The sequence below is a fragment of the Grammomys surdaster genome, unplaced genomic scaffold (genome assembly GCF_004785775.1).
Source record: "Grammomys surdaster isolate TR1022 unplaced genomic scaffold, NIH_TR_1.0 343, whole genome shotgun sequence".
Lineage (NCBI taxonomy): Eukaryota > Metazoa > Chordata > Mammalia > Rodentia > Muridae > Grammomys > Grammomys surdaster.
The window spans coordinates 47,997-69,976 of NW_021604762.1; the positions used below are offsets into that span (position 1 = coordinate 47,997).

General features: G+C 44.9%; 1 protein-coding gene across 1 annotated transcript; it reads left to right on the forward strand.

Annotated features, from left to right (window-relative positions):
• Positions 1–1,896: 1,896 nt before the first annotated feature.
• Gpn1 (GPN-loop GTPase 1) lies at positions 1,897–21,778 on the forward strand. The gene is made up of 14 exons (XM_028778997.1): positions 1,897–2,024; positions 2,646–2,739; positions 4,826–4,865; positions 5,722–5,788; positions 6,470–6,507; positions 8,288–8,366; positions 8,572–8,666; positions 10,998–11,043; positions 11,522–11,668; positions 12,498–12,580; positions 14,348–14,387; positions 15,923–16,013; positions 19,278–19,385; positions 20,972–21,778. Exons 1-14 carry the CDS (start codon positions 1,914–1,916, stop codon positions 21,052–21,054), a joined length of 1,122 nt encoding a protein of 373 aa, XP_028634830.1. The 5' UTR covers positions 1,897–1,913; the 3' UTR covers positions 21,055–21,778.
• Positions 21,779–21,980: the final 202 nt, after the last annotated feature.

The window sequence follows — 21,980 nt, forward strand, 5'->3', positions numbered from 1 at the left end:
CTTTTGTTTTTCAGACTGACCTTGCACTTGGCCATTTTACTGCTTCAGCTTTCTGAGTGATTAAAGTACAGGTGTTACATAAAAGGCCTTAAAACAAATTATCCTCAGGTTCAAGCTTCTTCTACTACCCCAATCTTTAAAAAAAAAAAAAAAAAAAAAAAAAGTCGGGTGGTGGTGGCGCAGGCCTTTAATCCCAGCACTTGGGAGGCAGAGGCAGGCGGATTTCAGAGTTCGAGGCTAGCCTGGTCTACAGAGTGAGTTCCAGGACAACCAGGGCTACACAGAGAAACCCTATCTCGATAAACCAAACCAAAAAACAAAACAAACAAACAAACAAAACAGCAATGAGCCTGCTTTTATTTCCAACATACTGGATGGGATTTATCTTGTGATTGGAAAATGATTGATAGTCATTTATGCTGAGACAGTAGGAATTTCAAAGAGTGCTCTTCTAGTTTTCCTCTCCCTCCTCCTCTTCTTCTTCCTCCTCCTCCTCCTCTTTCTCTGCTTCTGCTTTTGTAGAAACGTAGGGAGGCGATCAAAGGTCATCAGAGAATCTCCCTATACAAAGTTTCAACTTGCCATATTACTGATGCCACAGCCAGAAGATGGGTCAGTAATTACAGGTGTTTACAGTCAAGTTTTCCAACCTGAGTTCGATCCCTGAGACTCACATGGTGGGGAGTGCGGACTTCTACAAGTTGCCCTCTAATGTATACACTATAGCATGCATGCCCACATACATGCATACTCACACACATAACTAATTAAAAAGACTTCAAATTTAAATGTCATCACAGTTAAACTAACTGAACTGCTACAAAGTAACACAAGCCAGATAGTGCTGCCGGGAGAGGGCCCGAGTCAGGTAAGGTCAGTCACTATCCATTTGGTATTTTGAGACAAGTTGCTCACTGATCCTGGAGCTCATTAATTTGGCTACGCTAGCTGGCCACTGAGCTCTAGGGTTTCTCCCATGTCTAGCTGCCTAGCACTGGGATTATAGGCAAATCCACCATGCCTGGGCTTTTATGTGAGTGCTGGAGTCTGAATTCTGGCCCTTACGTTTGTGCAGCAAGCACATTACCAACTGAGCCCTCTTCACAGCCTGCACGCGTCATTATAAAATGAGACATCTACATATAGATATATACAACCTTCTTTTCGTTCTTAAGAGTTTTAGCCATGGGCAGTGGTGGTGCACGCCTTTAATCCTAACATTTGGGAGGCAGGCGGATTTCTGAGTTCGAGGCCAGCCTGGTCTACAGAGTGAGTTCCAGGACAGCCAGGGCTGTACAGAGAAACCCTGTCTCGAAAAACAAAAACAAAAACAAAACAAAACAAAATTTTTTGGTCGCAGTCTCTGTCATACGGGCTTTCCCTCATGAGATTTATCTTCCCTTCCTCTACCCATATCCTTCGGTATTAATTACTAGGCTACACTTGAGGTACAAACACCCTGCAGTTCTTTCATCCCCTTTGCATTCGGTGATGACTGCCAGAAGAAGTTTCTTCCTGTTATTTAAAGTACACTATTCATGCTATCCTTCAAGTGCTACGTTAATTTTTACCTAATATTTTCTAGACCGTAAGGACGCTTAAATTTTTTTTTTTTTTTTTCTTAGCCAATAAAATAAAAGGTGGAACGACACCTTAGTCTGTTGACCTTAGCATCTTGACAGAACCTGTCTTAGGATCTCACCTCATTATGCCCCTGGGGACGAGAATTTAGCCTTCCCCGAGTTCGAGCGGTTTGGTTATTCCGGCCAATCGCAGCCCTAAACTCAGAGAGGCCGGATCGTCTGACCAATCGCAGCCCTAAACGCAAGAGGGCGCTTTTTCCTACCAATCGCAGCCCGGAGTGCAGCGAGCCCGCAGGCCCATCCTTGAGTGGTGGGCGTGGCTGAGGAAAGATGGCGGCGCCCGCGACTCCTGCCGAGCCCCAGGCTTCCGGGGCTCCTCAGCTCCCCGTGTGTCTGTTGGTGTTGGGAATGGCAGGATCTGGGAAAACTACCTTTGTACAGGTGACATGCACTGTGTGGAAGCGGTAGTCGCGCCTCAGGCCCAGGAGGAAGGGAGGAAGTTGTCTGGGGAATTGGAGGGTCTAGGCGCGTGTTTTTCTCGGGGCTGGCCTCTGACTCCAGTTCCTTTCCCGAAGCCTCGAACCCTAGCCTGGGTCACTTGAGACAGTGTCCTGCGTAACCTTAGTGCATGCTTGGTACAGCTGAAATTGCCTTGCTGCCAATTGGCAGCTTTCCTGGGCTTAAAGCGTAGGGGGATGTAATGCCAACCACTGGTTTTACGTGAAGAGCTGTGAAAGAATCACTGCGTTCGCCCTACCACGTTCTGAGCTCTTGAGTACACAGCGGCAAAGAAATCGACGAGTTATTGTTTTCACGGAGTGAATGTTTTAGTAGAGGAGACAGGAAAAACCCTTGCAGGGTCACAGTTGACGTGGTGGAGGCTAGAGGACAGGTACTGGAACTAGATGGCTTTTAAATCGAGAGTTCAGTATTGAACACGCTGAGGGAAGAAGGAGAGTGTTACAGGTTTTATAAGCATGGTCAGGAAAGGAATGGGAATTCTCTGGGCCCCGTCTTATCTTTAGGTTATCACCCTCCAACCCTGGCTCCCTGTTTTTGCAGAGGCTCACAGGACACCTGCACAGCAAAGGCTGTCCACCGTATGTAATCAACCTGGACCCAGCTGTGCATGAAGTCCCCTTTCCCGCCAATATTGGTGAGTGCTTCTTTCTTTCTTTCTTTTTTCTTTTCTCCCTCCCTCCTTCCTAACCTCCCCTTGCCTCCCCCTTCCCTTCCCCTTCCCCTCCCTCCCTCCCGCCCTCCCTCCTTCCTTCCTTCCTTCCTTTCATCTACTTTTATTTTCTGTGGATTTGCTTGAGTTCCAGAACAGGCTTCTTGCTTTTTCAGATTTATCCCTCTGTTATGTACTATTCCCATTCACACACACACACACACACACACACACCCCCCCCCCCCCCACCCCCCTCAGTATGAGAAACTGTTGAATTGGTTTGAGAATGAGATGTGATGTTAGGTTGGGCTATCTCCTGACACATGAATCCTTTGGTTTCTTTTGTCAGAGTTCATGAGTTCTGCTGTAATTCACTCTGATCTGTAGGAAGGATCCTTCCATTTCCAAAGTTATGAGGTGTGTGTGTATGTGTGTGTGCGTGTGTGTGTGTGTGTGTGTGTGTGTGTGTGTGTGTGTGTAAAAATATGCGCTGTTCTGAGGAGAGCTTTCTGTTTTGTTTTTTTTGTTTTTTGTTTTTTTTTTTCCTTTGGTTTTTCGAGTCAGAGTTTCTCTGTGTAGCCCTGGCTGTCCTGGAACTCACTCTGTAGACCAGGCTGGCCTCGAACTCAGAAATCCGCCTGCCTCTGCCTCCCAAGTGCTGGGATTAAAGGCGTGCGCCACCACTGCCTGCGAGGAGAGCTTTCTGATTGAGACTATCAGAAAGGTTAAGTATTAATGTGATCCAGGGGAGGCTGAGGCAGAATATTGAGAGTTGAGAGTCAATCCGACTTACATGGACAAACCTTGTTTGGAAAAGAAAAAATGGGGGTGAGGGATAGATTTATTGAAAATGCATGCGATCCACTGACAGGGCTCTTGGGGGTCCAGGCTTCCTCATTCCCGGTCCATAGCTCTCGCTTGCTAATCCTCTGAAGCTTCTTGTACCCCAAATATACAAATTGGGGGGGATCTTATTTAAGAATCATAGATTAGGCCAGGCAGTGGTGGCTTATGCCTTTAATCCCATCACTCAAGAGGAAGACACAGGCAGATCTCTGAGTTACAAGCCAGCATTGTCTGTAGAGAGAGTTCTAGGACATCCAGGGCTACACAGAGAAACCCTGTCTTGAAAACAAACAAGCAAACAAGAACAATATACAAAATCATTGTTTTGGAAAAATGGGTCAACAAGTTTTCTGTTTAAACTAGAAGATAAAAGTGTAATATTGCTCGTCTACAGACTGGTAGATAGGTTTGTTTTTATTCATTTTTATTTTATGTGTATGGGTGTTTTGTCCACAAGGGTCTGCATCAAGTGTGTGTCTGGTTCCTGCAGAGGTCAGAAGAGGGTGCCAGAATCCCTGGAACTGGATCTACAGATAGTTATAAGCTGCTATGTGGGTGCTGGAAACCGAACCTGGGTCCTCTGGGAACTTAAATGCTCTTAACCCTTGAGCATCTCTCCAGCCCCTGGTGGGTAGCTTGTGGTAGATCTTAGTAGACAGGCTTATTGTTCCTGTGTCTATGAATTGCCTTCATTACCATGCAGCAGCTAGTAAGAAGTCTTCTTTTCTTGTTTTTTTGTTTTTGTTTGTTTGTTGGTTTTCCTGTGTACAGAGCCCACTACCTTTGAAATTATCTAAAACTTCTAAATATCTATCATAACTAAGAGCATCTGACCTAACTTTTTGTTTGTTTGTTTGAGACAGGGTCTTTCTGTGTAGTTCTGGCTGTGCTGGAATTGCTCTAGATTAGGCCAGTCTTGAACTCACAGAGATCCCCCTGCCTCTGCCTCCTGTGCCCTTGGATTAAAGGTGTTCGCCACCACGCCCAGGAGCCTAATAGTCTTCATAGGATACTTGGCAGTTATCTTTAGTCAGGAAGAAAGTATGGAGGAAAGTATAAGAAAATGCTGGTAAGATCTGGTGGCACTTCTGTAATCTCAGCACTCAGGAGGCTGAGGTAGGAGAACAGCTTGGGCTACTTGGGAAGTTCAAACAAATGAGAAGTCCCGACAAATGAGATCATGCTTCAAAAGTAAAGCAAACCATTGTCTCCCTCTTCCCTTCAGATATTCGAGACACAGTGAAATATAAAGAAGTCATGAAGCAGTATCCTTTTCCTTGTCTGCTGCGGGATCGACTCGGTCATGGCACACTGCTCTCTTTCCTTGCTTTGGGGGTGTGGCTTTGCCTGTCAAGTTGTGACAATACAAGTAGAAAACTCACTTCCTTTTAAGTCATCGTATTAAGTGGACATATGATGAATAAGATGAACGTAGGATAGATCAGAGATTCCAGCAATACCTCCTGTCTTCTTAATATCACTTGAACTGACTAAAGTTCAAGTGTTGTGACTAAAGATCCGAGAAGATTCGTGGCCAGCTGTTGACTGCCTGGGCCCAGGGAAGTGATGTTGCCTTGGGTGAGATAGTCATTGGTAAAAGTTACTCACAGAAATTTAGACCAGGAAACTCAGACAAACATATTGAGTTGTATTCTTATGGATTGATTTCAGCATGACATCTGACTGTCTTTAAGAAACCCTAGGAAAGTTGCTTGCCCAGTCAGAATTAGAATAAAGAGTGTTACATGCAGCCCTGGCTGGCCTGAAACTCAAAAGATCTGCCTGCCTCTGCCTTCTGCATGCTGGGGTTAAAGGTGTTGAGCTACCATGCCTGGCTACATAGATGATTTTAATCGCTGATGCCAGCAGCCTGTCACTGTTTGACATGTGTGTATTCATTAACCATTGGTCACACTATTGTCTTTATCTTGTGTGGCCAGTCCTAAAACGAGATTAGCAAAGGACTTTGTTAGAAATCACTGGGGTTGTTTGGTTATCAAAGACTGGGTTGCCAGCATCTATTAATTGAACATCAATACCATAATGTGTTGGGCAGATGACAACCAAGTACTAACTGTGTAATCTCATATGTATAATTTAAATCCATAACCGAATGTTCAGATATGGACTTGGGCCAAACGGTGGCATAGTGACCTCACTCAACCTCTTTGCTACCAGATTTGATCAGGTATGGCATTGCTTACATTTACAGACAGGACACTGTAAAGTTCTGACTCTTCACATGCTCTAGCTTGATCACATTGGTATAGATAGAACGGCAAAGAAGGAGAAATACCAAAAATAAGCAGATGTTTTCTGTCGACCAGGAGATAGCCTGTGAAGGAGCTAGGATACTTCACATTTTATGTTTGTGAGAAAATAAAAATCCAAAAGGCCTGGGTTCTTTCTTTGGCCTCTTACCAGCTTTTGGTGTTACACTGGGCCTGGAACTGAGGACACAGGGCACTGTGATCAGCTACAGCAAAGAATGGTGACATACTGGTGCTCTTTCTCTTAACAAGTATTTGTCATCTTTTAGGATTTCTTGATCACTTACTTCCATGGAATGGGGTTGTAATCATTATAATCTGATTCTGCCACTTGAGACTTTAATATTTGACCAAAGGCAGGTGGGATGGTGGAGTGTGCAAGGGACCCCTCTGTAACAGTGACAGGTCGGGTCTGGGCTCTGGGCTCTGCAGGTTGTAGTGCTGTGGCTGTGGCTCTGCTTCCTTGCATCAAGGAGTCTGTTACTTGGTGCCCCAGGTTGTGCTTTGTGATGGTACCTATAGTACAGGCCTCCCTGGTGGGGGCCTCCAGTGTTGTGTTGTAAGTAGATCCTGTTATAAGTGACATCTTTTTCTTCTAGGTGATGAAATTTATTGAGAAGGCCCAGAACACATTCAAGTAGGTGATTTCAGTTGACTACTGATTTATTGTCTGTCATCAATACATTCTAGACTTTTGAGAGGATTGGGAGATCTTTGAACCCTGAAGCTGTTAACTGAGCTTTAACAAAAGCTCTTTTTTTTTGTTAACAAAGTCATTAGAAATTAAAACAAAGAAAAGTGGACAAGAAAATTGTTGAGATGATAAATAATGCTGAGGATTGCTCCCAGTTACTGTGACCCCTCCATCACCCACCCACGTCCCTTTTTACATGATGTGGAGAAACTCTCAGAGGAAGACTTCTGTTCACTGTTTGAGGAAGCGCAGTCTGCCATATGGGGATGGACATGAATTTTTTTTATATATATATATGCTCATATGTGTGTGTGTTTAATCCGACTATCATTTCTCACTTATTTATTACTAAATTTTTAATATGCTTACTTTTCCTAAGGGAGAAAGAGTTTAAAAAAAAAAAGCAGAAAGAAAGAGAACTGCTCATTATAAAAAAATTCAAATCATGGGCTAATGAGATGGCTCAGAAGCCAAAGGCACTTGCCACCAACCAAGCCTGATGACCCAAGTGTGGCTCCTGGACCCGTGTAGAGAACTCCTACACGTTGACCTCTGGCTTCCACATGCTCGCTGTGGCTCTTATGCATGCACACTAGGAAAATGTCATAAAAGTTATTTTAAAAGAGTATATAATATTAGAAACCTGAGCCAGCCAGTGGTGGCGCACGCCTTTAATCCCAGCACTTGGGAGGCAGAGGCAGGCGGATTTCTGAGTTTGAGGCCAGCCTGGTCTACAGAGTGAGTTCCAGGACAGCCAGGGCTACACAGAGAAACCCTGTCTCGAAAAACAAAAACAAACAAAAAACAAACAAACAAAAAAAAAGGAAACCTGAAGAAGTCACTTTCAGTCTTAGTAACAATTCCTGTTATCCAGTAATTGGCATTTTACCTATTTCTATGCATAAAGTATATTATACAAAGATGGGGCTATAATTGAGGTAGATTTTTTTTGTTTTCATTAGAAAAATAACAAAGCGTGTGGTCTTTTGAGATCACCTCCTGTAAAGTTTTCTTTTATAAAATGTGTTATATTTACACACTGCGGCAGGAATCGCCGTTATTTGATTCACATCTCCCCCACTCACCCAGTCACCCTTGAGTTCCCTTTCTGTTTCCCTAGTGCCTGTCCTGTGTTTATTTGCTACCTTTCTTACTGGTTTATTTTCATGGGCGTTGGACCCAGGGTATTGAACATCCTAAGCCCATGCGCAGCCTGTCTTCTATACCGACTTCATCAGTGTCCCCAAGTTTGCCTGTTTTTAAATGTATTTTTATTAAGATACTAGTACATCCACAGAATTGTGCACAGGGCTATATAACTATATCTGTAGTCAATTTTACAATATTGTCTTCAGTTCAGATATGCTGTATAGGTGATATTCCCCATTCCTCATTCCTCCATTTCTTCCTGTCCTTCCCTCCATTTCTCATCCTCTCCCTAAGAAGTCGGAGAGTTGCTTTCTGGTTTTGCTAATGTCTTGTTGGTAGTGCTCTGTTTCTGTAATTATCAGTTTCTTTCTGACTGTTTGCCACAGCTTGCACCGTGCAGTTTCTTCTTGGTAGCATATTCTATCTGGAACAAGCTCTTGGGAATATGCAGCTTTAGGGCCCGGTGGGACTGCTTGGCAGCACGCAGAGGTTATTGCAACCCTGGATCAGCAGACATGTAGCCTCCTCAGAATTGCCAAAGCCTAACATTTCTTTATTGATCTCCTTGCCCCAGATACGTCTTGATTGACACCCCAGGACAGATTGAAGTATTTACCTGGTCAGCTTCGGGGACAATCATCACCGAGGCCTTGGTGAGTGTTATGGATCTTGTTCATGAGGGCATCTAGTGGGTTAGCTTCTCAGCCTCTGTTCATGCCTGGGGCTGACTATGAGAGGGAGAGAGGGGCTCTGCACACCCTGTCAACAGTGGTTCTCTCTTGCCAAGAAGGGGAGAAGAGAGTATTGGAACAAGTGATGAGCCCCGGGATTAAGCCTTCACCTATTGTGTTGTTCTAGGCATCCTCATTTCCAACAGTGGTCATCTATGTCATGGACACGTCACGGAGCACAAACCCGGTGACCTTCATGTCCAATATGCTTTATGCGTGCAGGTAATTGATGATTGGTAGGCGTGGTGTTGTCAGGTGTGCAGCCTCGTTCTCTTTCTCTGATTTATTTCTTACTTACTTAGTTTACTTATTTATTTTATCTTTTTGAGACAGAGTTTCTCTTTGTAGCCCTGGCTGTTCTGGAACTCCCTTTGTAGACCATACTGGTCTCGAACACATAGAGATCCGACTGCCTCTGTCTCCTGAGTGCTAGGATAAAAGGCATGAGTCACTACTGCCTGGCTCCTTATTTACTTACTTATTTATTTATTTTAAAAGATTTATTTATTTTATATATGTGAGTACACTGTAGCTGTCTTCAGACACACCAGAAGAGGGCATCAGATTCCATTATAGATGGTTGTGAGACACTATGTGATTACTCAGAATTGAACTCAGGACCTCTGGAAGAACAGTCAGTGTTCTTAACCACTGAGCCATCTCTCAGCCCCTTTTTTATTTTTTTAAAGACATTATTTTATTTGTGTGTATGTGAGCCTGCATGAGTGTACATGTACCACGCGTACCACATGTATGCAGGAGCATGCGGAGCCTAGAGAAGTCAGATCTCTTTGAACTGGAGTTGCAGGTGGTTGTGAGCCACCACGTGTGTGCTGGGAGCCGAGCCTGGGCTCCCTGTAGAAGTAGTAAGTGCTCTTCACTTCTGAGCCATCGCTCCAGCTCCACTGTATCTGACCGTACCCCTGTTGTCTTTGAGTCCTGGTTATAGTACCTTGGGTTGTGATTATTTGCATTCACTACTCAGTTGATTGGCGTGAGTTAAGGGAAGGCTAATGAAGGGAGACATGTACACTGGCATTCTCTCTCAGCATCTTCCTCTCTTGCTTGTCAGAGAGAGATGTGGGAGTTACTTCCAGCTGGGTGAGATTCAAATCTGGATAGAATAGAGTTCTCTGGTGTACATGGTGCTTAGGTTTTGTATAAGTAGCAAAAAAAAGTGTAACATAAAGAGACACTAGGAGCCGGGCGGTGGTAGTGCACGCCTTTAATCCCAGCACTTGGGAGGCAGAGACAGGCAGATTTCTGAGTTCGAGGCCAGCCTGGTCTACAGAGTGAGTTCCAGGACAGCCAGGGCTATACGGAGAAACCCTGTCTCGAAAAAACAAAAACAAAAACAAAAACAAAAAACAAAAAACAAAAAAGAAGAGACACTAGGAATAAAAAGTTTCATCCAAGCCAAGTATGGTATTGCACTCATCATCAAGTCAGGAGGTGAAGGGAGTAAGACCTGCCATAGCATTAGAACAATAATAGCAGAAAGGTCTTAGAATCCAGGCGTGTACTATTTTATCCTAAACATTGCACTGGGAGAGCAAAGATGCTTCATGGGTCACTGTGCATTCAGAGTGACGTTGAAGGAGAGTGCTATGGAAACTGACAGAAGTTAATTTGGGGAATGTATGAGAGGTCTGGGAATAAACATTGTATTGGATACAAGAAGTCCTGATCCACCTAGAAATTTCATGAAAGGTAGCATTGTTCCACAGTCATATTAATGGGTGAAAGACCGCTACTTGATTCTCCTGAGTAGTCATTTTACGGTGTATGAATAGCTCAATGTCAGAGGACTGGGAAGCTAGCTCAGCAGTCGAGGGTGTGCCTTGCGTGTTCAAGGCCTGGGTCTGCCATCAGGACTGCAGACACTAAATCAATACAGGATAAGGGAAGATCAACTTTAAAAACAATTTGTGATGCATACTTTATATATAATTTTGTCCATCTACCTCAAGTAAATGTGGGAAATTTTCAATCTATAGGATGGTACTTTTAGAAATTAGGGCAGGAGAATTGTTATAAGTTCAAGGACCAGCCTGGCCTGCATACTATTAAGTTCTATGCTAGTGTAGGCTACAAAATGCTTTAACTGTGTGGATTAAAGGAGATACTATATATAATCTAAAAGTGGCTACTAGAGAAACCATCCTATAATGAGTATTCAATAAATGCTCATTCCCTCCATTTGAGTAAAAAAAAAAGGTGAGAATTGTTTAATAAAATGTTAAGAACGATGAATATCAACCCCTGGTGTGGGCTTGGAGGGTCAGTTCTGGCTGGATGTTGTTGGTCATTCCCCTTAGGGAGAGACTGATTTCTGTCTGAAGGTCTTCCTGTTCTCTTTACTTAGTCCCATGAGCTTAAGTCCCTTTTAGTTATTTTTGGAAACACGTGCTCTCGGTATGCCCAGACTGGGCTTGACTTCATGAACTTGCTGCCTCTGCCTTCTGAGTACTAGAAGTACAAGCGTACGACATTATGCCTGCCTTAAAAGGCTTTTACTGATGCTGGTTCCATGTTTGATTTTTTTTTTTTCAGCATCTTGTACAAAACCAAGCTGCCTTTCATTGTGGTCATGAACAAAGTGAGTGGTGCCGTCTGTGGGGATTTCAGCATGCCTTTAACAGCCTTGGCTGATGTTAGGTCTGGCTAGCAGGTGTGAGGAGTGACTTCAGGTGCTGTCAGCACTTTGGATTTACCTACAAAAAGTCACAGGCACATTAGAGAAGTGAAGGCTGCCACATGGAGTGGGTATTAGTACTGCCTCTAAATCACCCAATGTGATTGTCGGGTAGACAGAGTAACCCTAGTGTACCAGTCATCCCTCAGCATCAGGGATTCTGTGTCAGTAGAAGAACAAGCAATCTACTGGAAATACTGCTCAGAGGAAGATAGATGTCTTTATGGTTGGTGGCAGTGGGGCTGGAAACGGGCCAGAGAAGGAAAATCTATAGATGATGAGGTCTTGCTATTAGCACTTACTTAAGGAAATGTTTTTTGCCATGACTTTTAGTTCATGACCTTCATTCAGGTTGCTGATGACTGCCTTCTCTCTGGCACAGACCGACATCATTGACCACAGCTTTGCGGTGGAATGGATGCAGGATTTTGAGGCTTTCCAGGATGCCTTGAACCAAGAGACTACCTACGTCAGTAATCTGACTCGTTCCATGAGCCTGGTGTTAGATGAGTTCTACAGCTCACTCAGGGTAAACTTTACCTCCTTAGTGACAGTAGCTGTAATATCTTAACCACAGCTGTTCCTGGCTTTGAACCGGTGTCAAAAGGAATGTTCTACATTCTATAAAGTGACCTTCATGCTCCATTGTTTTGTAAAGGTAGTTCTTGGCTGGCAGGAGGCTCTCTAGCAGTCCACTTCTCTAGCATGCAAATTAACGAGGCCTGGGTGTGATCCTCAACATTTCAGAGAAAGACAAAAAGTGTGGCGCTTCACAGGGTCCACAGGAGCCCCCTTGTCAGAGTTTATGATGCAGTCGGCCCATGGAGAAGTGATGTATGATGGCCTGTGGCTGAGGGGAGATCTGAGGGGAGAGGGGCAGCTGGGTCTGATGATCGTGGGCTAGGCAGTGGTATTGAGAGAATGAGAGTATTAGGTTTGGTTGATGGGGAGTAAAATTGTACAAAATTCTGCAGGTTTGGTCCTAATTGTTTTCTTTCGTTGTGTTTTTGTTTTGTTTGGTTTGGTTTTGGTTTTTTGAGACAGGGTTTCTCTGTGTAGCCCTGGCTGTCCTGAATCTCTATCTGTAGAGCAGGCTGGCCTCAAACTCAAAGATCAGCCTGCTCTGCCTCCCCACAGGCTGTGCTTAGCTGCTCACCTTACAGTTTTCTTTTTAATTGCTTATTTTCATTGACTAATTTTTATCAGTTCCTGGCTAGGTAAGCCATTTTGTTCAGTTTGGGCTTTGCTTTTTGCCAGAGATGTCTTTAAGTATTCAAATGTGTTTTATGACTCTTTTAATGACAAAATTCTAGAAGCACAATGTTTAGTATTTTAAAACACAGGATGCTTTTCGGCAGGTGGTGGGCGTCTCTGCTGTAGTGGGCACCGGCTTGGATGAACTCTGTGCTCAGGTCACCAGCGCTGCAGAGGAGTACGAAAGGTGAGATGGGGGAGGGGCCGTTGACTCGCCCTCTCTTCTCAGTTACCCACTATTCGTCTGGCAGTCATTTTGTCAGCAGTTGCATGCTCTGTGTAAACTATATTTGCCTTGCACGTGTGTACTAGACCAGACCATGCTCTGGAGTGACTTGTTTCTGTCCCCTTCTTTACGAAGACGGAACTATGAAGTGTTACTTGGACTGAGAGGCTGCGAGCTTGGGGTCATCCAGCCTCTTCTGTAAAGATCCACTTGGTAGACATTACAAGTTTTGTGAACAGTGTCTCAGTTCTGTCATTGTAGATAGTTCAGCAGCTATGTCATGGTTATGTTCCTGTAATACATCACCCACAGAAACAGGCACAGTGTGACTTGGTACCGACGCCGCTGTATTATTTGAGGAAGCATATGCAAAGTCCTAATAGTTGCTGACACAGAGAGACACTTCATGAATGCCAGCTACAATTGCTGTCATTGTCAGTGGGATCCCATCCCCTTAAAGGAAAGTAGAGTTGGCATCTGTGACCCTGGGAACATGACCTCAGAGGCTGCTTGGTAGCATGCTGCTTTGGTTTCTCGAAAGGACCACATCATGGTTGCCAGGCATCATTTTTTACCCCTGGTTAACTGTCACGGGTTGTGTGTGTTTCTGATGCTCGCTCAGGATGGCGCCTGTTCTGTTGTCGCTCAGGTCCGTCCCTTCCTTATACAGTGGGCTTCCAGAGCAGCAGCCCCGTCTTCTGCCTGCTGCCCCACACCCCTTAGTCGGGCCGCTTCATCCTTAGTCTTTGCAGCACAGGCATCAGTGTAGCAGGATACAGAGGCCTTTAATAGTTAAAGCTTAGGTGACCAAGCCCACTCAGTCAGTCAACAGGTTCTCCAGGGCAAGAGCGAGGATTAAAAAGAGACAATGAGACAATACTGCAGCATGACCTCAGCCAGTCCTGAGACTGAAGGCAGGTTTATTTTTTCCCAATCTGCTTTTATATAATTTTTATTACAAGCAAGTAATAAGGTCAAGCAGTACAATAAACACAAATAGTCAAGGAACAAGCAAGGCAATAAACAAAGTCTGTTTCTAAGGGCTATTAACAGGATGACCAAGATATCTGAGCCTACTTCCCTGTCCTAGCCACAGTCATACTCATGCCTGAAGCCTGCTCCTTTGTTCTAACCTAAAATCAGATTTCTCCCTGAACTTGCTTCCCTGTTCTAGCCTAAAGTCAGGCTCCTGCCTTGGCCTTGGCCCATGTCAGATTCCTGCCCAGCGGACCACTCCTGCTGTGTGGCCAGCTCTACTTCTCCACTGCACTCTGGTTCAACTGCTCGCCTCCCTGTCCCTGCCCAGTTTCCCACCTCTGTTTTCTCTCCCAGCCTCCCTTTCTCTGCCCAGAAGATGCGCCCACCTTTTTTACCCAGCTATTGGCTATCAGCTCTTTATTACAGACAATCAGATACAATTCTAGATTGCTTTAGGTAGGTGAGGAGGAATGAATATTTATAAAATATGAGACCAGTGATGGGCCTTAGAAGTGACAATACCAAGATCCTGCCAGCATTGAATATCTGGAGACACACCTTTACATGGTGTACCCAACACACCAGGAGTTGTTGAATTCCTCAGGGGTAGACTCAGCAATGTACAGGGCACTTCAGGGGAGGTCAGGTCTTTTGTCCGTTTTAAGAAAACAGAAGCAATGGGTTCAGGATGGGAGGTGTAGGTTATTCAGGAGAGGAACTTAGAAGACATGTCTTCATTTCTTTTTCCAGGGAATATCGTCCTGAATATGAGCGTCTGAAGAAATCACTGGTAAGAGGGAGATGATGTGTTTTAGAGCTCACAGAAAGTCTGCTGAACCCACCCAGGGCACAGGCCTGCGGACCTATCCAGTCACCAGAGACTGATAGGGGAGTTTTGATTGGAGAAGTTGGGGACCAGCTGGCATGCTGGCCCGTGGTGTAATTAGCATTTGGTAGTAGGGATGGAAAGGAAAGAAGTTTAGGGCCAGCTTTAGTTTCATGGTGAGTTTGAGGCCAGCCTGGACTACATGAGACACTAACTCCCAAAATTAAGGGGAAAAACCTTAAACTTAATTAACCCTAACTCCCCCAAACACTCATCTTAGTCATCTCGGAATGGGTGCTTTGTTTAGGCTCTCAGTGTGCATTTTAAGTTTGCCTTCATGTGCTTTTTATTTATTTCTGGCTCTACTGAGATATAATTGACTAATGAAATTTCAGTATTTCTTTAAAATGCCTGTATTTTGGTTTTGGTTTTGGTGTTGCTCTACACACTGAGCTATGTGTTTAGCCCTGTTTGGTCCTGCTTGGTTTTGAGTTGAGGTCTCATTGTACCCCTGGCTGGTCTAAAACTCTGGGGCTCTAGAGATCTTCTAACTCAGCCATCTGAGCAGGAGGGACTGCAGCCGGGTGATAACTACCACAGCCCATCTCAAACATGCTTTCATTTAAATGGGTAGTTGTGTGTGCTGTCTGTGTACAGACAGGCCTCTGAACAGCACCCCGCCCTCTTTGCGTTTGAACATTTGTTTCTTTTTTCTTTTGCCTCATCCTTCTGAGTGCTGGGATTACAGCACAAGCCACCACACGGGCTTTGTATCTAAATTTTTAGAATTTTGCTGAAATTCATATACCAAGACCTTTTTATGGCCCACCTCTCCCGTTCTCCGAGGTCAGTTTAAAGGATAGTTGTAGGATTTTGAAGAAGAGAGCAGTCTCACAACTCTTACCCAAAATGATCAAATGAGACTGCTGTTGTCTTTGTCACAGCTTTCTCAAGCTCCACTTGAGGGTTGTTGGGTCGTGGTATAAGTTCTGAATGGTTTCATTCACCCTGTGACAGGAAATCTGCTGTCACTTGGGACCATACGCTACACTGCTTCGTCTCCATGTCTGTCATCCTTTACCAGCCTCTGGTGTTTTAATCATTTCCAGTCTTCTCCTAAAAGGCTGGCGTCTTGGGACTGGGGACTGGTGACTGGTTGAGTATCTGCTTAGCATGCACAAGACCTTGGGTTTGTTCTTTAGCACCAGACAAGCATAGTGGTGACTCCTGTTCAGTCCAGGGTCATTCATGGTTACAGAGTGAGTCTGAGGATGACCTACACTGTGAGAGAACTTACCTTTAAAAAAAAAAAATTACAGATATATTTGTGTGGGAGTGTGAAACTATTTGTGGAGGTCAAAGGATAGCTTGCCGAGTCAGTTTTCCCCGGTCACGTGGGGTCCACAGATAGAAAGCAGATCCACTGCTAAAGTACCTCCCCAGGCAGGATCTCGCGTTTAACCTGAGGACATGTTCCCCCACCTCCCCACCCCATCCAGGCGAGCGCCCAGAGTAATCAGCAGAAAGAGCAACTGGAGCGTCTTCGGAAGGATATGGGGTCCATAGCTCTGGACCCAGGAGCCGGCAAAGGTACTGGAAGTGTTCTTGGTGTTCGAAGGGAACGGAGGAGCCGGGCGGTGGTGGCGCACGCCTTTAATCCCAGCACTTGGGAGGCAGAGGCAGGCGGATTTCAGAGTTCGAGGCCAGCCTGATCTGCAGAGTGAGTTCCAGGACAGTCAGGGCTACACAGAGAAACCCTGTCTTGAAAAACCAAAAAGAAAAAAGAAAAACGAAGGGAACGGAGGGTGGATCCACTCAGCAGCAGTGTGTGTATGAGCAAGTGAGAGAAAGGACAGGGGAAATGGAGATGTGCAGAGTGTGTCTGTGACGTGTCTGTATGTGACCTGGAAGAGAATCTCAGAGGATGGTACATGCCTCACACACACTGCTTCCAGTCTTGATGGAAAGTTTCTGTGCTTCACTTTGGCAAGGGACTTTGGCTTTTTTTTTTTTTTTTTCAGTGTGTTATCCCTAAATTTTAGATATACAGAAAAATTATGTCTTTAGCACAAAGAACTGCTGTAACTTTTGAGAGTCCCAGAATGTTAACATCTATCTACATTTTCTTTTTCTGCCTCTTTCTGCTACATGTGACTTTACATGTCACATAGTATACATTACTTTTTCCTAAATTACTTAAAACTCATGCATATATAGTGTTCTTTTATTTTGAATCTGTGTATTCTTTCAAGAAATAATAATATAATTTTATAAACCCCCATTGCTGTTACAAAAAATGAGATTAACATGGGCACAGTATTACCTAATACATGGCCTTAGGCGTAGCCATTCCCTTCAAAGCAGGCTTAGCTCATCAGGTTGCGGGCCAAGCACCCATATTCACTGAACAGCCTAGCTGCCCTGGATGGTCTGCATATTCTGCTGGTTTCTTTCCTTACACCCCTGCACATGTTTAATTAGGTGGCGGTCTTATAAAAGCTGCAGTGTCTGCGCTCCCTGTACTGTGTCCTCTCCTGGGTATTCTTGGGTTCTCTTTTCCACATGCACATCCACACCAGCTTACCTAGTGGTCTCGCATCTTCCTCCTCAAGAGCAGGAAGAATTTTTGTGTTTGGCATGTCTGAGTCTTTCTGGAGTGTTACCTAGCATATATTTTACCTATTTCTCATTACACTATTGAGTGGATGTTATCTTCTTTGCTACATGTTGTTTTACTCTGGTAACTGGTTTGAGTTTGTGCTGTGGCTTCCTCTCTTGGTCTTTGTATCCTGCTACCTTACTAACTCTTTGTCCCTCCCTCCTTTCCTTCTTCCCTTCCCTCCTTTACTCCTCTTTCTTTCCTTCATTCTGTTACTTTTATCATTGACCCTCTGTGAATGTCTAGGATATGCTTATATTAAAATATATACTTGTGGGGCTGGAGAGATGGGTCAGCAGCTAAGAGCACTGTTGCTCTTGCAGAGCACCCAGGTTTAACTCCCAGCACCCACGGGTGGCTCGTGACCACCTGTAACTGCAGTTCCAGAGGAGCCCCGACGGTCTCTTTCACTTCCATGGGCAGCAGGCTTGCTTGTGGCTCATAAATATACATGTAGGCAAAACACTTGTACACAGAAACTAATGTAAACAAATCTAAAGTTACATCCTTCTAGAGAGGCAGGATGGCGGACTGCCTGTAAACAGCATGGTAGAGCCATGCTGTGGTGGTGCACGCCTTTAATCCCGGCACTTGGGAGGCAGAGGCAGGCGGATCTATGAATTCAAGGCCAGCTGGCCTACAGAGTTCTAGAACAGCCGGGGCCACACAGGGTTTCTACCTTGTCTCTAAAAAAAACAAAAGCAAAACAAAACAGTCAGTGAGACCCAAAAATCACATAGATGGACTTTATTTTTTTTTTAATATATTTTAAGTTCCATTTTATTTATTTATTGTGGCAGTATATTAGATACATTCATTTTTTTCATCTTTTAATAACAGTCTTTCTTGGGGTACTGCATTACAAGAATGAAGCTTCTGTTTGTGACCTCTGTTCACTAATGTCTATCAGTGATCAGCGAAGGGGGAACCTGCTGGGGTACCCAGGAACTTTAGTGTTTCTATGCTGTTCTCAGCACATACCTCACTATCTTCTGTGTGTATGCAGTGAGGCCCTCCAGAGTCACTCGTGGGTACCTGAAAAGGCAATGTCAAATCTGCTGCTGCTGTATCCAGATGAGCTGTTGAAGAGAGTGGGTGATTTGAGACGACACCAAGTATATTTGGGCAATTCTTTGTTCGGTGTGGCAGGAAGCATTCACTATTAGCACATCCTGTCGTCATCTTTGTGTAGGATTATAGGCCCTGCGATCACCCACCTCCCTGACAGACAGTGTCTTATAGAGCTCTGGCTGTCCTGGAACTCAATCTGTAGACCAGGCTAGTCTTGGACTCACAGCCTGTCTCTGCCTCCCAAAGTTTTGGGACTAAAGGTGTGTGCCACCTTGCCCTGTTGGCCACTGAGATTTGTTTCTGTCCCTGTTACTGCCTTCAGTCCATCTTCTATCCTCCACAGCTGAGCTCCTGGCCTCACAGGCTCCTGGACTGTGGGCAATGGGCAGAACCTCCTGTAGTCTCAGGTCCTCATAGAAATTAACATCTACTGAGTCCTGTGCCAGGAATTCTTGATTAGACTTTCTTCTCATTCTTGGGGGTTAGTCCTTATTCACTGAGTAGGGAATGTTCCCTCTAGGAGTATGTTTGATTTCCCTTATTTTACCCTCCTCCACTGCATGACGGTGGCCAGGCTGTCTAGCCTGGCATCTCACCTTCTACTTGTTTTCAGGCCTCCCCTTGAGCCTGTGTTCCACCTAGAAGCTTCATTGCCCTGGGTCGCCATTTGTCTTATGTTTCATCTTTCTTTGGAAAAAGCATAGCTTCTTCCTGTCTGTGAACCAATGAAACAGAGTGCTGGGGTTTCAGAGACATGTTTCTCGGGTTTTCTTCAGTAGAAACAAGGGGACTCATGAAATCGCTTTGTCACCAGGCAGTGGTGGCACACACCTTTAATCCCAGAACTTGGGAGGCAGAGGCAGGCGGATTTCTGAGTTCGAGGCCAGCCTGGTCTGCAGAGTGAGTTCCAGGACAGCCAGGGCTACACAGAGAAACCCTGTCTCGAAAAACCAAAAGAAAAAAAAAATCACCTTGTGAAGTAAACCGTGTTAAGAATGACAAGTGCAGTTACACTTAAAAGACAAACTTTCCGAGTGTCTGTTGTCCAGGCACGCTCTCATGCTGCCATCTGTTGAGCATGACAACTCAGAAGACAGGTGTATTGATCAGTGTTTTCACCCTAGACAGTGCATCTCCTGTGCTGGATCCTTCTGACTTGATCCTGACTCGAGGAACCTTGGATGAGGAGGATGAAGAAGCCGACAGTGACACAGATGACATTGACCACAGAGGTGAGAGGCAGCTGGTGGACACAGCTGGTGGACACAGCTGGTGGACACAGCTGGTGGACACAGCTGGTGGACACAGCTGGTGGACACAGCTGGTGGACACAGCTGGTGGACACAGCAGCTGCCCCATCTGCTCAGGAGGTTGTCACTGTTGAGGAGATCCTGAGCAAATGACCAGGGACAGGGGAGGGGGAAGATGGTAGAGCATACTGTGCCAGCAAGGGGTTCCATGCAAAGAGTTCTGACCTTGCTGTGTGTTCTAGTTTCATTCTGTTGCTGTGGCAAAAGAGCCCGAGGGAAAGTAGCACAGTGGAGAAAGGGTTGTTTCTGCTCATATTCCAGCTTCCATCCAGCGGAGAGAAAAGTCTGGTTCCATGCAGTCAGGAGCAGGGAAATGAATACACACCCCCTCACTTGTCTGCGTGTGCTCGGCTTGATCTCTCCTCCATACAGTTCAGGACCCTGTCTAGTGAGTGTCCTGCACAACAGACAGAGTCTCTCCACACCCAGATACCAGTACCCTGCCTTTTATGTCTTCTCACTTCTGACGTTCTGACTCAGTTGGAGATGTTGCTGTTTCCGTCTGTTACCAGTTCTTTGGTTGATTGGTGCTAAGGTTGTACCCCAGGACTTCTTACCTGCTAAAAGCATTGGTACTGACCTACATCCTGAGTCATTAATGTCAGATCTTAAAGATGTGTCTGTTTTTCCTTTCTGCGTTTGAGTGTCTTGTCTGTGTATGTGTGTGCACTATGTGAATTCCGGGTCCCCACAGAGGTCATAAGCCACCTGGAAATGGAGGTACAGATATGAGCCACCATGTGGATGCTAGGAACAAACCTGTTTCCTCTGCAAGAGCAACAAGTCCTCTTAACTGCTGAGCCACCTCTCCAGCCACCAGTGTTTGAGTATTTAACAGTCAAACGTGGTGGTTCCCTATTTTATTCCTAGCTCTTGGGTGGCTGAGGCTGTATGATAAATGTGCTGTTTCCTCTTGCCCACCTGAGCAGGCCTCATCTCAGTTATTTATGAGGGGCATTGTCTTTACTTTGATGCTGCATGTCATGTTCTGGAAGCCGTTTCATTGACTCAGGGTGTGAGGATGTAATTCCTTATAAGTACTTTCAGCCAGCTGTGGAGGCGCATACATGCCTGTAATTTCAACGTTGGAGAGACTGAGGCAGGAGGACTATGGGTTCCAGGCCATCTTGGGATCCATAGCAAGTCCCTGTCTTGAAAAAGTGAAAATAATTTTTATTTATTTATTTATTTTTTATTTTTTTAAAGATTTATTTATTATATTTATATGACTATACTGTCGCTGTCTTCAGACACACCAGAAGAGGGCATCGGATCCCATTACGGATGGTTGTGAGCCACCATGTGGTTGCTGGGAATTGAACTCAGGACCTCTGGAAAAGCAGTCAGTGCTTTTAACCGCTGAGCCATCTCTCCATCCCCCGAAAAATAATTTTTAAATGTGGTTTTTCTGTGTGTGTGTGTGTGTGTGTGTGTGTGTGTGTGTGTGTGTGGCTCTGATTCATTGTCTACAGTGAAAGTTTTAAAAGCAGCATCCTTTTCCCCTGCAGTTACAGAGGAAAGCCGTGAAGAGCCCGCATTCCAGAACTTCATGCAGGAATCAATGGCACAACACTGGAAGAGAAACAAATAGGCCCTGCCACTTGCTGCATGGGTCTCATGTGCTGGGTCTCCATGCAGAGGACGTCCTTCCTGGGAACCAGGGCTGCAGTCAAGAGCAGTTTTCTCTCAGATGGCCACTTCTTTGAGGGAAACTTGACTTAGATGAAGTCTGGTTGAAGGCGGAACTGACAGGTGGATGCCCATCATTGGGTAGCTTCTCCCGATATTTATGCAAGGAGGTATTCTCACCGCTCTGCAAGCTGATAACTGTCCAGCCTATAACTTCATGTTGCATTGTTTGAACTCAAATATTCATGCTGTTGATGGGACAGAGCTAACTTCTGTTCTGAAGACAACTTTGGATATTGACTAGCTGGATCTGTGGACATAGCTTCCTTAGTACTGTGCTCCTAACTCTGCACCCCAAATTGCTGTCCTTTAGTGGGATGGGAAAGGAAGATGCCTTTGTACAGAGGGGCAGCGCCGTGCCCCTGCTCATCCGAGGTAGTGCATTTTCAAGAATACTGTTGGAATGGTGACTTGCATAAAGATTTTAACTTTAACTTTGTGGTGAACTTTTCTGTCATGATTTGATACTAGAAGGTATGTGTCACTAACAGATTCACCACTGTTATGACATGTCTGGTAGGATGTAAGGTGTAGGTTAGTTTCCCATGTCTAGTCACCTAACTGTGCACAAAACCATGTCCTCCTTATATTGTACTTAGAACAATACAAAGCATTGTTCGTCACCAGGATTTGGTCCGTTCAATACATGCATAGCTAGAAGGGTTTGCCCTGGTTCTCAAGAGTGTAGTCTCTGCACAAGAAGTAAAATCATCAGCCAGGAAATTGTTAATTGATCCACCTTCAAATCAGCTTTATTAGAAATGGAGTGGGGCCTAGAAGGCTGTTTTTATAAGCCCTTCAGGTGACTGCTGTGCTCTTTGCAGAACT